General features: G+C 38.4%; 1 protein-coding gene across 1 annotated transcript in view; it reads left to right on the plus strand.

Moving 5' to 3' along the window:
- Positions 1-16,041, plus strand: part of CD96 (CD96 molecule) — a 98,595-nt gene that overhangs the window by 40,056 nt on the left and 42,498 nt on the right. The window contains exons 6-8 of the mRNA XM_055570266.1: positions 3,780-3,870; positions 5,801-5,989; positions 15,272-15,364. Of these exons, the coding sequence (XP_055426241.1) occupies positions 3,780-3,870; positions 5,801-5,989; positions 15,272-15,364 (373 nt within the window). The remainder of the gene's footprint in view (positions 1-3,779; positions 3,871-5,800; positions 5,990-15,271; positions 15,365-16,041) is intronic.

Below are 16,041 nucleotides of genomic sequence, written 5' to 3' on the forward strand. Positions count from 1 at the left end.
ATTTTTAAAATGATTGAGAACCTTATCCATCAAGCTTTGCCACCCTGAGCAATTCGGAAGTACCACCCAGCCCCAAGTGGGTACGTACTTACCGGCAAGCAAGGCTTAGGACTGGTCTCTGAGGGTTCCGATGTAGGGAGTGCTCCTACCACGTTGGAAGGTTGTTAGCTGCCTGCTGCCACAAGGAGGAGGGCACCTCCACTTCCTGTTCCCTCCCACTTCCAGAGAAGCCTTGTTTCTACATGGGTGTGGCCATACCTGTAGGGGTTTTCTGCAATAAATGCAGACCTTTTCTCCTTCTCCTTCCACCACCAAAAAAAGTTGTCCCTGGCAAATGTTGTGAAATAAAACAATAAATCAAGCACCTACAAGTCTTAGTTGTTTCCAGAAGACTAGATCATCTGGCCTCTCATCTCAAGCAAAGAAGATTTAAGACACGGGAATGGTGAAAAATGGGCAAAAAAAGAAACCACATGCCTTGAGGATACCTGTGATTTCAAATATTTTGTCCAGTTGTCAGGCCGTGGTCTCCATTGTTGGTTGGAAACTATTGGTATTATAAATAAAGTCAGTAGAAAAGTCAGAGAACTTGCAAAAAGGGAAGATTAAATAAAAGGACCCTTCTCCCGCAATTTAAAGAAATATAGAAAATTTGGGATTGATTTCTATTATATTATGTAACTAGAATTGGAAAAGCTGAAATCTGTTGGCTTCTACTTTCAGTTGAAGTGAAATAAAGGGATAGTCACAACTTAAGCAAAAAAATATAAATTTACAGATAGATAGATTTTAGAAGGAAAACCTACTAAGAGGAGACAAGCACATTTTAAAGATATCCATGGGAGGAAAAACCTTGAGTTACAGGAAGAAAATACAGAAATGGTAGAATAGAAAACATGTAGAGACTAAAAGTTAAATTTCAAGTGAAAAGTTAATGTGTGGGGCCTGGAGAGACTCCAAATAGAAATGAAGAGTTGGTAAACAAATAGGGGAATTTATTTTAAGGATTTTTCTTTCTAGACTAATAAGCTAAATATTTTCAAACTGATTCTGTGAAAAGTCCTTTGGAAATGGTCCTGTCCAAACTTAACCAAACTGAATATGGGATCATTTACAAATGGTCACCATTTCAGTATTTCATCTGTGGAAATAAGGGAATGATCAGTGTTACAGCCAGATTTGGATTTATTTTTCCTGACTTGTCAATCTCATCTTGCTCCAGCCTCTGCTTCCAACATCCCCAACTCACACCCAAGTCCATGAACCAATCCATTGCCCATCTTTTGTGAATTTCCCACTACTTTCCACCTGTTGGTTCCAGGCCTGACTCTTCCTTGTCCATAAAATATAATCGTGCCAAGTTGTTTCCAGATTTCATCCTTCTCTGCACTCCCACAGAACTCTCCAAATGCTTTTTGGCACTTTCTACAGAATTCTTTGTGGTATTACTCACTTATACCATATGTACTTAGAATAATGTGCTGGAGAAACCAATAATTTGCTTGTTTCATGAATACTTCATAAACAGACTCACACTGAGTGAATGATTTTTGACTTCTCAGCAGAGAAAGGTGTGTGTGTGTGTGTGTGCGTGTGTGTGTGTGTGTACGTGTTTGTATGCATATGTACATAAACTCTTGTTCGTATTTATTTCATATTTTTTTCAAATCTGACATGTTTTTCTTCTTAATCCTTTGAAAGTTAACAAAGAAATACAACTTGGCTTGCTCAGCAAAATCACATATGCTTGACATTTCATAACCATGTTAATGTTTGACTTCAGTTTGAACTGGTTTAGTCTGAAGTTTTTCAATTTTAGAGACCAGAGGAGTTTCAGGACAAGAACCATATTCCTAAGAAAAATCTTAGAACACTGTCTGGAGATGGTATAGAATATTTGAAACCTGAATCATTCCATGAAATCTGAACTTAGAAAATTTACAGGCATGAAATCTTTCTAATATTTTATTGAGTTAACAAGAGATTTCTTCAGTGAGCCGGTTGCCTTTATAAAGTAATGGAACTCCTACTCATTGCTGATATTACCATATCATCATCTTTTGGTAGATTAGATGAGCATAAAGAAAATGAATCATGAGAGGGACTAAAGGTATTGACATTAATACAAACATTTACACATTTTTAAAACATTTTTTTTCACTATAGATCCTACACAAATCACCTAGATAAAATCAGTCTTTGGCATTTTGTTGGATTAAATAAACTGAATTCTCTTTCCTTTACTTAATAAGAATATATTTCAGGAAACCTACTTTTGCTTTTAAGACAGAAAGAGACAGAATTTCATGGATCTGAATTCCTGTCACTTGCCTGCATCCCCATTAAGCGCTGAATGGGTGGGAAATCTGGGGCTTTAGTGTTTGCTATCTACCGTTTTGGATACAACAAATAACCTCCTCTGAAAGTCTCAGTATTTCCTTGGGGGTTTTACAGTGATGTTGTGAGGGATGTTCATTTGCACCTTGGTGAGATCTCACCAGAAAGATGGGACTTAGTATTAATCTTAGATTTGGTTTCTCAGCTCTGCTCAAAACCAGACTTTTTGGGCATAACTCGTCTGCAGGGAAATTGGCACACCAAGCATTACATATAGGTAACAGTTCTTTACTAATTAGCATATTAATCAATTGTGAAAAATATCTGAGAATTAAAACTTAGGGCTGGCCACATATAAAATACACATATCTCTTGACAAGAAAACAAAACTATAAAAAGGATTATAATTTTCTAGTGTCTCAGATAAAATAATGAAGATCAGATAATACCTTACCGCATATTTTCACCAGGCTCTTGAAGAAACCATCATCTCACAAAAACAAACACAGTGTTGGGAGAAAAAATAATAATAATAAACTAACCCTACTGCTAAGCTCCCTGGTTTTGTAACATAAGCTATCTCCTCTTCTACTTGTTTCTTATTTTAATGCAACATGTCTTACCAGGAAATATCTTTTACTGAGATTAAGGTAACACCTCCAGTTTTACCATCAACTACATTCCATTTCCTTTAACCATTCGGTGATTCTGTGCCCTGACTTCCCCATCAGTCAAATGGCAGTAATAAAGTGGGTCCTACCTAGCCTATAGGATTGTTAAGATGATAAAAAATTAATTAGGTAAACTCTTTACAAGTCAAAAGTGAAATATTTATATTAAATGGTTTCTGTAGTTGTTGCTACAAACAGTACTTTACATTATTTGAGGAACAAAAACAACAAAAGTCTGGGTCTCTTTTAGCTTTTGGTCTGACAGAATATGCTTCCCTGGCCTCTGCCTGTTATAACCTCTTCCTATTCTTTGGTTTCCATTTATGCTATTTTATTCTGCCTATATAGAGATGTAATCTTCCTTTTCCAGAACTCAGAATCCAGATTTGCAACATTAGTATAGTTCTAGATTCTTCTTAAATTGACCTTGAATTCTAGCTGTTAATTTGTAACATATCTATAGGCGATTGCCTTAAATAGGCAATAGTTCACATTTTAAGCAACCTCTTAAAGGTAAACACTGCCTTGTTAAAAGTGGAAAGGACTTCCCTGATGGTCCAGTGGTTAAAACTTTACGCTTTAACTGCAGGGAGTGCAGCTTCAATCCCTGGTCCAGGGAGTTTCACCAATAAATAAATAAATAAAGTAATAAAAATGGAAAAAGTAATTTTGTGCCAATTTGCCTCATCTGAGGCCCGGTGGAGATGTATGTGGCACCAGTTTCTTCTGAATTGGCAAATAATTCTTTCCATATTCTGTCTCTAACCCTAGAGAATTTTTACCTGCTCACTGAGGAATGTATTTCCCACAGCAAACCTCACCTGGTTTATACAGAGGAGCTTCCCTCAAGGTGAAAGAGAAGGTAAGGAAATCAGTTAATGGAAGTGGGTTTGGCAAAGAAAGAAAACAAATAGAAGTTGCCACTACCCAGGTCGATCTTGACATTTAAGAAAAATTCTTATTCCAAGAAAAACATCATCTTGCCTACCAAATGCCATCTTCTGACACCTCATCTGGCTCCTCCAAGGAGCAGGGAGGTATTTCCCAGAATACAAGAAATGCAGTTGACTTGGTCCATTCACATATGAACAGTACTGTTATTATTTAACTGTTCGTAAATGCAGATTTCTTCTATGAGAGCAAGCAAGTTTAATCCAATGTACATGTATTAATCATGTCATTTAGTTCCAATTAACTTAGCATCACTACCTTAAATCAACAAACAAATAATTTCTATTTTTCCTTGCAAGGATCTGGGTAGGGTGGGGGTGGAGGACTGAAGGAAGTATATGTAAATAAGTTGGCTCCATGACAAGGAACAGGTTCATCAGGAGGATTAAAAGTTCCTGGAGCAGAACACACATGGAGACAAGCTAAAGTGAGAATGTACAAAGCCATGTTTTCATGGTAAACATGATAGACACTGCCAGAACAATCTGGGCCATCTCCTGCCTGGGACAATGGCCCTTCTCCTTTCTCCAGAGTCATTTTTCCTCAAAGCTCAATATATTTTCAGCAGTAGCAGTCACATATTTCTTGCTGCATTATCTTTAATTGATAAAGTTTTAAGTCTTTGTTGATGAATGATTTTATTGATCCACTTGACTCATGTTGAATTACTGGTTTTGTTACTGGATCACTTTAAAAACAATTCACCCACAATAATGACGGGATGCAATCCTGCAAATATCTGTTAAGGGTCATTATAGATTTGTTCATCATAGACATGTTAGAAGGGTCATTATCCTTACAACCATGAGGCCAGGCACTGTGACCAGAATTTTACCACACACAACTGCATGTAGTTATTACTTTGGCAAGTGCTAACTTTAGAATTAGCATTTAGAACCTTCAGTGTCAAGAAGCTGTGAAACAAAAGTTCTGAGCTACAGGGACAGAGTTCTACATTCATGTCCTGCTGCCATGTATGCTATTTGGAGGTGGTACCAACAGCAGCGGTTAAACAGGATTCTATTTCTAAAGAAGACTCACAGGACCCCAAATGATAGTGTTATAAATAAATAACAGCTTATTTCAGGAAAAGGATATAATCTAGCAACAATATCCTTAAAGTAAGGATATGGATCTCATGTACACATTTGAAAGTGAAGTGAAAGTGTTAGTCTCTTGGTCATGTCTGACTCTTTGGGACACTATGGATCATTGCTGGCCAGGTTCCTCTGTCCATGGAATTCTCCAGGCAAGAATACTGGAATGGGGGCCATTCCCTTCTCCAGGGGATCTTTCCGACCTAGAGATTGAACCCAGGTCTCTTGCATTGCAGGCACATTCTTTACCATCTGAGCCACCATCCGTCCCATGTACACATTCACAGCACCTCAAAGTGGAGGACCCAAAATGGAGTCTCAGCTGAGGTTGTTTTATATTTTTCTGGCCACTTGGGTATATTCTTGCTACTACTCACTCTCCACAGAAGAGACCTCCCAGGATCTCACTCAGGCCAGGGACAAATTATCAGTCTCACAGTTATCAGCAATGCTGATGAGCTGGGAAAACTTGCCTCCAGACCCACTAGACCGCTGGTTATAAATAAAGCAACACCTTTAACCAATACATTCCATACCTTGACCACCGATCAATGCCATGTAGGAGCTTGAACAAAACAGTTCAGTTTAATTTCAGGCCTGCCAGACAAATGGACAAGAGCTTCAGTTTGACCACCTTTAGACTACACCACTGTAAGCTGAACTGTCTCCAGCCATGCCCTGGCATCATTTTACAGCTCATATGGGAAATGTTGGTGATGAACCTTGTTCTTATCTGTCTTGTAGAAATGTATACCACTAGTGAAAAAAGAAAAAACAAAGATGGATTTTGGGAACTGAAGTCTGTTTTGACAAGTGTATATGATAATAAACCAGCCCACTCAAACAACCTGACCATCTGGTGTATGGCTCTGTCTCCGGCCCCTGGACACAAAGTGTGGAATAGCTCATCTGAAAAGATCACATTTTTCTTGGGTGAGTTATCTATTTAATGAGGTCAACAAGCGGGTGGCCAAGACTGCCATAAGTTCAGAACATTTCTAACTAAAACAAATAGAATACTGATTGTTTCCATGATATTTTAATCTCTGAAAACTCTCTCTACACTACTCAAAATTATTCGATTTCAAAGTATCAAACTTTTTTTGACTAAAGGGACTCTACTGAAAAGAATTTCTTCAAATAAAAAGTACCTAATTCCTGTTTCCAAGAATTTCTGGTGAATACAGTGAACTTTTTGTTCAGATTCAATTAATAATAACTCAATTAACTAGCATTTTTGTTAGTCTACCATATAATGAAATTTAACACTGATATATTGATAATCAAGAGAGTTTTTAAAATCCTAAAATTACTTCTGAGTCTATAAAAGCATTCATTTATATATAGCATATTTCATTCTAATTCTTAGGAATGGATAAGTCATGTTGTGTATGTGTGTTTGTTTAGTCATGCCCGGCTCTTTGCTACCTCATGGACTGTAGCTCACCAGGCTCCTCTGTCCACAGAATTTTACAGGGAAGAATACTGGAGCAGGTTGCCATTTCCTCCTCCAGAGGATCTTCCCAACCCAGGGATCGAACCCATGCCCCTTATGTCTCCTGCATTGATAGGCAGATTCTTTACCACCCTACCACCAAGGAAGCCTGGAAAAGCCATGTATACCATATCAGGATTTTAGTATACCTAGATTTGAAGCACAGAATCTCACACAGAGGATTTTTATGACTTCAAAGTTGATATGTGAGATCATTCTACTTATTGCAACATTTGATTAACCAGAATACATTACTCTGAACTGGATCAAATAATAAAGATTTACTACAAAAAAGGTGTGAACAAATGTCTTAACAAATATAGTGACAACAGATTGCCCATAAAAAACTGAAGTATGAAGTGACAACTGTCAACTGTTCTTATGTAACAACAAAGTAACACCTATAAAACTTAATTTTGCAAGTCATTATTACAACTCTGCAGAATCACTGACATCTTTTACCACCTTCCTATTTTCAGAGATATTATAGTCTATAACTTATAAAAACCAGAATAATTTATGAGGGAAAATGTTCCCTTTGTTTCAAAGCTACAGTCTGCATACTGGGTCCTTCCCAGCCCTGACACCAATGCCAGTGGTTGGTTCCTGTGAGCCTTGGATGGGCATGTGGCTCTGTGAGTGCATCCCCACCCTGCAGAAACAGGTGCCATTCAGACACCAGGACAGTAGCATCGTCGCTGCATCCCTGCCCATTCACCTTATTCTGTGAACTTTGAATTAATTATTCAGGAATGGTCATGAAATATCCATACTCAACGTGACCTAATTCCCTCAGAAACAAGTGCTCCTCCTTTCCAGAACACTGTACAAGGTTAGGGCTACAGTCTTGGAAGAGGGTAAAGGTAGATCGTTCTCACATAGATTTCCCAGTAGCTTTGGCAGAATCCTAAATCATCATAGACAGATTTTGTTGTTCTTGTTTAGTCGCTCAGTTGTGTCTGACTCTTTGCAACCCCATGGATTATAGCCCACCAGGCTTCTCTGTCCATGGGATTTCCCAGACAAGAATACTGGAGTGGGTTGCCATTTCCTTCTCCATGGGATCTTCCTGATCCAGGGATTGAAACCACATCTTCTGCATTGGCAGGCAGATTCTTTACCACTGAGCCACCAGGGAAGCATCACATTTGAAAAATATTTTATGATGTTAAGACTGTCTTTTGGTTTTTTGTTATTGTTTAAAGGCTATTTTTTAGAGCAATCTTAACTTCACAGCAAAATTAAGAGGAAGGTACAGTGATTTCCCATATGCCCCTTTCCCACATGTGCATCTTCTCCCTCGTTATCCACATCACCCACCACAATGGTGCCTTTGTCACCACTGATGAACCTACACCAACACAAAACAATTGCCCAAAGGCCTTAGTTTACTCTAGGGCTTCCTCTCGGTGATGTGCATACTACGGATTTGGACAAATGATGTACTCCTCATTATAGTGTCATAGAGCCCTAAGTTTTCACTGTCCTAATATAGACTCCTTTCACTTAATCGTATGCATTTAGGATTCCTCCATGTCTTTCCATGGCTTGATAGGTTTTTTTTTAGCACTGAATAGTATTCCTTTCAATAAGTATACCACAGTTTATATATCCATTCATCTACTGAAGGACACCTTGTTTGCTTCTGAGTTTGGGCAATTAAAAATAAAGCATTTATATTCTTTTCCCATATAGGCCATTCACTTTACTATACACCTGAAACTAACACACATTATAAATCAACTATACTCCAATAAAAGTTTTTAAAAAGTAAAGCTCCAATAAACATTCATGTGCAGGTTTGTGTGGGTCATGTGTTTGCAAATCCTTTGAGTAAATACCAAAGGGCACAATTGCTAGATTGTATTGTAAGAGTATGTTTAGATTTATAAGAACTCAACAAATTGTCTTTGAAACTGACTATATCATTTTGCATACCCACCAACCAGCAATGAAGGAGAGTTACTATTGCTCTACATCCCAGCCAGCATTTTGTATTGTCAGTATTCTAAATTTCAGCCATTCTAACAGGTGAAGCAATATTTCAGTTTTGTTTCAATTTGCATTTTCTGATGATATATGATGTGGAGTACGTTTTCATGTGCTTATTTGCCAAATGTATATTTTCTGTGGTGAGATGTCTATCTCTGGCCCATTTTTAAATCAGGTTATCTGTTTTCTTATTGTTGAAATGTAAGAATTCTTTGAATATTTTGATAACGGTTCTTTATCAGATGTGTCTTTTGCAAACATTTTCTTCCAAGCTTGCCTTCTCATTCTCTTGAACTGTATTTGACTTTAATATCAGAAAATAGTGAATATTTTTAAGGTAATAAGGAAGAGCACTGATTCTGGTACTCAAAGCACACCATAATTTCAATGTTACAGGATAGCCCTGCTCTAGTATAATTTTAGGCTCTGAGCAGATGGTTAATTTTAAATTGTCAAATGAGTTTTCATCCTTTACAATAAAATATTAAAGATAATCAATCTTTAACAGTTCAATTTCCCAAAATTATAGCTTGTATTCTGCTCATGTTCTGATATCTAGCTTCATGAATGATTTAGAAGATACAGTTGAGGCTCCACACAGCACTGTCATTGCAATATCATATTTTCCCATTTGTTGTAAGTCCTTAAACATTTACTTGCAAACATGCTTTCTTCCTGCAGTAGTACTGCTGGATGCTTCACAAACTCTGGAGAAAGTTCTGATGCCTTGCGCAAGGATCATTGCCTTGCGGAAGAGTCAGACTATTATTGTAGACAGATATTGAAATGAAAACGCAGGAGATAAATCTGTCTCTCAGTGCTAAAATAGAGAAATTCTGAGACTATTATATAACAGAAAGGAGATTTAGGGAGAGAAGGGGAGGAGATTTTGCTCTCTTTTGTTCCCAGAAAAGAGTAATAATGTTGGAAGGCTAAAAGGTAACAGCCCTCTGAGATGCTTCCTTCCCCACCTACCCCTATCTTCCAGGACATTCAACTGCTCAGTGATTCTTACTCTAGAAAATTCAGGAAAGGGAGAGGATCAAAGTGAAGGTGACTTGTCAGGGAGCTATTTAGGTACTAAGGCCTAAAGAATTGTCATGATTCAACAGTAGTTTAAAAAAAAAAGACTCTTTATAAAAATATTCTAACATGTCAACCTAGTCTATGAGAATGTCTAATATTGTAGTGCTGCAGAATCAATGTTTTGACATATGCAAGGAGTTATTTTGTTTTGGGGCAGTAAAGGGACTATCTTATATTGTTTCAATTCAAAAGTTAAGTGCAGATACCTCCCCAGGGTGGGTAATATTCTGGCTATCATCAGCCTCAACAGAGATTTGTTGATTAAATTGATTTCCAACTGTAACAGCTGAGATCCAGACCTTTGGGATACAAGAGAGTTAAGGATTGATGAGTGGTTCACTGTGTGTAAGGGAGAGTGTCCATATGTGTTTGAGGATGTGGGAAGAAGATTCAAAAGGGATAGCTCAATAGTGGGATGAGAGGACTAGTGAATATGAAGGTGACATATGCCAGCCAAATTCTCTGGTTTCATGGTTTCCCACATACCTGTGACTGATCCCAGGAATGTTGAGTATATCAAGAAAGGACTTTAGTATACATACAGATCACCTAATGATCTTCTTAAAAAGCAGATTTTGATTCAGTAAGTTGAGGGATTGGGAGGGGCCTGAGAGTCTGCATTTCTAATAAGATCCTAAAAGTTACTATGGAGCACATTTTGAGAAGCAAGGACCTCCTCATTAGCTGAGTGAACCAGCTAATGGCTGAGTCAAACTCTGAGGAAGCTCTAGAATTGACCCCACTACCCTTGTGGGACACACATGGCCACTGCTGTCCATGAGGGTGGTCCTAAGAGCCCTGCTAGGCCTGTGCAGAGTGGACACACTCAGAAATGGATGAAGTGTTCAGCAGCCCAGCCCTTTACAACATTATGGTAAATGTAATGGTCTGAAAACTAGCTGACATGTTTCTGTTAAATTCTGTATTTGATTTTGGGAAATAAATTTTCTTTGTTAGGTTTTAGCCCCTCCTTTTTATACCCACTTAGTTTTGTTTCCCGGAGAAGGCAATGGCACCCCACTCCGGTACTTTTGCCTGGAAAAACCCATGGATGGAGGAGTCTGGTAGCCTGTAGTCCATGGGGTCACTATGCGTCAGACACGACTGAGCAACTTCACTTTCACTTTTCACTTTTCACTTTCATGCATTGGAGAAGGAAATGACAAGCCACTCCAGTTTTCTTACCTGGAGAATTCCAGGGACGGGGAGCCTGGTGGGCTGCTGTCTATGGGGTCTCACAGAGTTGGACACGACTGAAGCGACTTAGCAGCAGCAGCAGCAGCAGGAGCAGTTTTGTTTTCACCAGGACAGAATTTCTACTTCATAGGCCAGTCTTAAACTAGAAACTCTTGAGAGCCTCAGCAAAGCTGTGCATCATTTTTGTCATAGAGCGAAGAGCTTATCTCAAAATGCAAATCTTGCAGTAATAACATCATAATGCACTGTGAAGCTAAGGACCCTGCAGCTTACAAAGATATTTGTGATGAAACCTGGCAAAATAATATCTTAAAATAGAAATAGGCAACAAATAAAAATTAAATGCTTCTTTCCTAATTTGGAAATCTAGGATTGAGCATAACTTATCAACAGCTTTTGTTCCAGTTGGCAAACATTTTCTGTTTTTAACCTGCCTGATAGTAAATATATTGTTTTGTGGACCATGTGGTCTCTATCACAATTACTCAGCCCTGCTATTGTAGTACAAAGGTAGCCATAGACAGTACATAAACAAATGGGTATGGCTGTATTTCAATAAAACTTTATTTGCAAATATAGACAGTGAGTGGAATTTCACCTTAGCTATAGCTTGCCAGTCTCTATTCTAATCAATCTACAGACAAAAACACCTGTGCATTATTTTTCCATACCCATGTTCCATCTCATTAAGGTTGCTATTTCTGTAAGGTGTTACCAAAAAAACCCAAACAAACTTTCTGGCCAGCCCAATAGTTTGGAAAATGAGGCTTATGCCTCATTCAGGGAATCTACCCCTAAATGAAAGATCAATTTTAAATATGTATCTGACTGCTGTTGTGGCATAAGCCTCATTTTCCAAACTATTGGGCTGGCCAAAAAGTTTGTTTGGGTTTTTTTGGTAACACCTTACAGAAATAGCAACCTTAATGAGATGGAACATGGGTATGGAAAAATAATGCACGATCTTCACAACCCAGATAATCACAATGGTGTGATCACTGACCTAGAGCCAGACATCCTGGAATGTGAAGTTAAGTGGGCCTTAGAAAGCATCACTACGAACAAAGCTAGTGGAGGTGACGGAATTCCAGTTGAGCTATTTCAAATCCTGAAAGATGATGCTGTGAAAGTGCTGCACTCAATATGCCAGCAAATTTGGAAAACTCAGCAGTGACCACAGGACTGGAAAAGGTCCGTTTTCATTCCAATCCTAAAGAAAGGCAATGCCAAAGAATGCTCAAACTACCGCACAATTGCACTCATCTCACACGCTAGTAAAGTAATGCTCAAAATTCTCCAAGCCAGGCTTTAGCTATATGTGAACCGTGAACTTCCTTATGTTCAAGATGGTTTTAGAAAAGGCAGAGTAACCAGAGATCAAATTGCCAACATCCGCTGGATCATGGAAAAAGCAAGAGAGTTCCAGAAAAACCTCTATTTCTGCTTTATTGACTATGCCAAAGCCTTTGACTGTGTGGATCACAATAAACTGTGGAAAATTCTGAAAGAGATGGGAATACCAGACCACCTGATTGGCCTCTTGAGAAACCTATATGTAGGTCAGGAAGCAACAGTTAGAACTGGACATGGAACAACAGACTGGTTCCAAATAGGAAAAGGAGTACGTTAAGGCTGTGTATTGTCACCCTGCTTATTTAACTTATATGCAGAATACATCATGAGAAACGCTGGACTGGAAGAAGCACAAGCTGGAATCAAGATTGCTGGGAGAAATACAAATAACCTCAGATATGCAGATGACACCACCCTTATGGCAGAAAGTGAAGAGGAACTAAAAAGCCTCTTGATGAAAGTGAAAGTGGAGAGTGAAAAAGTTGGCTTAAAGCTCACCATTCAGAAAACGAAGATCATGGCATCTGGTCCCATCACTTCATGGGAAATAGATGGGGAAACAGTGGAAACAGTGTCAGACTTTATTTTTGGGGGCTCAAAAATCACTGCAGATGGTGACTGCAGCCATGAAATTAAAAGACGCTTACTCCTTGGAAGGAAAGTTATGACCAACCTAGATAGCATATTGAAAAGCAGAGACATTACTTTGCCAACAAAGGTGCATCTAGTCAAGGCTATGGTTCTTCCTGTGGTCATGTATCAATGTGAAGAAGGCTGAGCACCGAAGAATTGATGCTTTTGAACTGTGGTGTTGGAGAAGACTCTTGCGAGTCCCTTGGACTGCAAGGAGATCCAACCAGTCCATTCTGAAGGAGATCAGCCCTGGGATTTCTTTGGAAGGAATGATGCTAAAGCTGAAACTCCAGTACCTTGGCCACCTCATGCGAAGAGTTGACTCATTGGAAAAGACTCTGATGCTGGGAGGGATTGGGGGCAGGAGGAGAAGGGGACGACAGAGGATGAGATGGCTGGATGGCATCACTGACTTGGTGGACGTGAGTCTGGGTGAACTCCGGGAGTTGGTGATAGACAGGGAGGCCTGGCGTGCTGCGATTAATGGGGTCGCAAAGAGATGGACACGACTGAGCGACTGAACTGAACTGATATATAGATATAGATATAGATATAGATATATACACATCCACTTGCATTTGCCAGGAACCAGGAATACAGTGAGAAACAAAACAATTACTTTTCTTGAGAGACATAGCAATGAAGTAATGAGGCCTTTGCTAGGATAAACATTGAGTACTATGAGCACATCACAAAGAACCCTAGGGTTCTTCAAGTTTGAGAGGCATGTAGTAGAAAGTTTGGAATGGGAAAGTCTTAGGGAACAGCAAACACAAAGATCAATAAGTCATAGAAAACATATTATATTTGGTAAATTGGGTTGGATTGTGGGTATGATTTTAAAGAGATGTAAAAGATAGAGATTCCCTGGTGGTTCAGTCAGTAAAAAATTTGCCTGCAATGCAGGAGACCCAAGTTCAATCCCTGGGTCTGGAAAATCCCCTGGAGAAGGGAATGACTACCTAGTTCAATAATCTTGCCTGGAGAGTTCTATGACCAGAGGAGCCTGGAGGGCTACAGTGCATGCAGTTGCAAAGAGTCAGATATGACTGAGCGACTAACACTGTCAAAAGATAAGAGGCAACATCGGGAAATGAAGATGGAAATTTAATGTGGGATTAAATCAGAATTAGATTTGTGTGTCATACTGAGGAGTTCATACTTGCTCCTGATAGCATGAGAGGAAGAGGATAGTCACCCTACTGACATATTCACATACTCTTCCTGTAACTACCCCTCAGAATACTTAATAGCAAGTGGTCATTTATGATAGCAAGTCACAGCCAACTGTGAGCACAACCTATAGTCAACAGCAATAACAAATTACCAATGAAAATAAAGCAGAGATGCTTTTAGATTACAAAAACAAATTCCTTCCAATATGCTATGTGCTATCAAGTGACATAAATTATATATACCTATTCCTTAAAGAATAGAAACAATGATATCATTTCTAACTAAATGTCCAAATAATTGATTCAGATCATCAGATGTTTAATACTATACTCATTATATATAGATATTATATCTATATATTATATATATAGATATATATATGCCATTATATATAGAAAAATCACAAAATTCCCTAGCCTTAAATAAAAATAACTTCATTTAAATAAAGTTAATTTAAATATAATTAAATACTTATATTTAATAATTAAATATTAATTCTATTAATCCACATATTCCTAAAGTCAATAGGTCCTTCTGACATTTGTAAATTGTTTTAAACTGCTGGTAGAATTATTTTATAGTATAACAATGAACTTTAAGGAACTGACCTGAAGGTATTATCATAAATGAAACAACATATATCAGCTTCTCTTTCATCCCAGAAACCCCCCCCACACACACACATGAGAGAGAGAGAGAGAGAGAGAAAAAAAAGTTGTAGCCAAATAAAAATTGATGAAAAAAAATAGAAATTTTAGTCAGAGCACAGTAATACCATCAATCTTATGTCCATTGATGTCATGTCCTTTTGGAGAGCTGTATCATTGTTTCTACTCTTAGTGATGAAAAATATTTTTGTGGGTCTATGGATTTGTAAACTGTATGGTTACTTGCCACATGCCTCAAAACATTGCTGCTATAATTGTTTTTCCAGGTCTTGGTTAAATGCAGTGTTCTCCAGGAAGCTTTCCCTGACCTCTCAATGTTGGTTGGTGCCCCTCCTTGCATCCTCCTGGCATCTTGCACTTCTGTTACCGTAGCACTCAGCACAGTGCCTGGCTACCTACCTATATTCTAGGCTGTATGCTCTTTAAAGATAGTCCTGTGTCTTTACCGTTCACCATTTTACTCCACTGCCTAGCCCATAGCAAGCAATAATGATGACTTTTAATCAATAATAATTTCTTAGATGAATAAATAAAGGTTTGGCGGGAGCTAAGCTAATATTTTATCTTCCTGCCACAGTATTTTGTTCATTACCAGTGTCTGTTTAATCCTTCCAGGCTCAGTGAACCCTCCAATAGATTCTCCACTCAATGCTACAGAATCTACCCTTGGCACCCGACCTTCTCTAGCCAACAGCATATCTCCTACAGGTAAGAATGTTTTTATACTGTTTTACTTCCCATGAACTATTAATCCTTTAAGTAGATTGATAAAAAAATTTCAGAAAATTTGTATGATTCATGCCCCATTCTTATCTATGGAGATTTTAAATAAATATATTAAGTACTATTTTCATGGATTAAAAGAATTAGCACAACTTCCAAAGTCCTTCACTTTGCTGCTGCTGCCGCTAAGTCGCTTCAGTTGTGTCCGACTCTGTGCGACCCCATAGACGGAAGCCCACCAGGCTCCCCCGTCCCTGGATTTCTCCAGGCAAGAACACTGGAGTGGGTTGCCATTTCTGGCAAAACCAGGGTCAATAAATATTCAATGAGAAATTTAAATTCTGTATTTATTATTAAAGACGTTAATAAATTGACAGTGCTCCTCTACAACTGTGCTCTTAGTAGGGTGTTTAAGAAATTGTTGTAAGTAGGGATCCTGTGGGCCATAGGTAGGTAGATAGTTTTAAATTCAAATCTGTTCTTGTTCAAATTAATTTTGACAAAATTGACTGGGATGAGGACTTGAATTCAGCCTTCCAATGGCATTATTAATAATGGAGTTCAGGCTGGGTCAGTGTTACTATGGCAAAGGGATAGCAGTGACTTGCAGAAGTTGGCATTGATGCAAACAAATCATAAATTTCCATGTCTGTGGCCTTTAT

The sequence above is a fragment of the Bubalus kerabau genome, chromosome 2 (assembly GCF_029407905.1).
Source record: "Bubalus kerabau isolate K-KA32 ecotype Philippines breed swamp buffalo chromosome 2, PCC_UOA_SB_1v2, whole genome shotgun sequence".
NCBI lineage: Eukaryota > Metazoa > Chordata > Mammalia > Artiodactyla > Bovidae > Bubalus > Bubalus kerabau.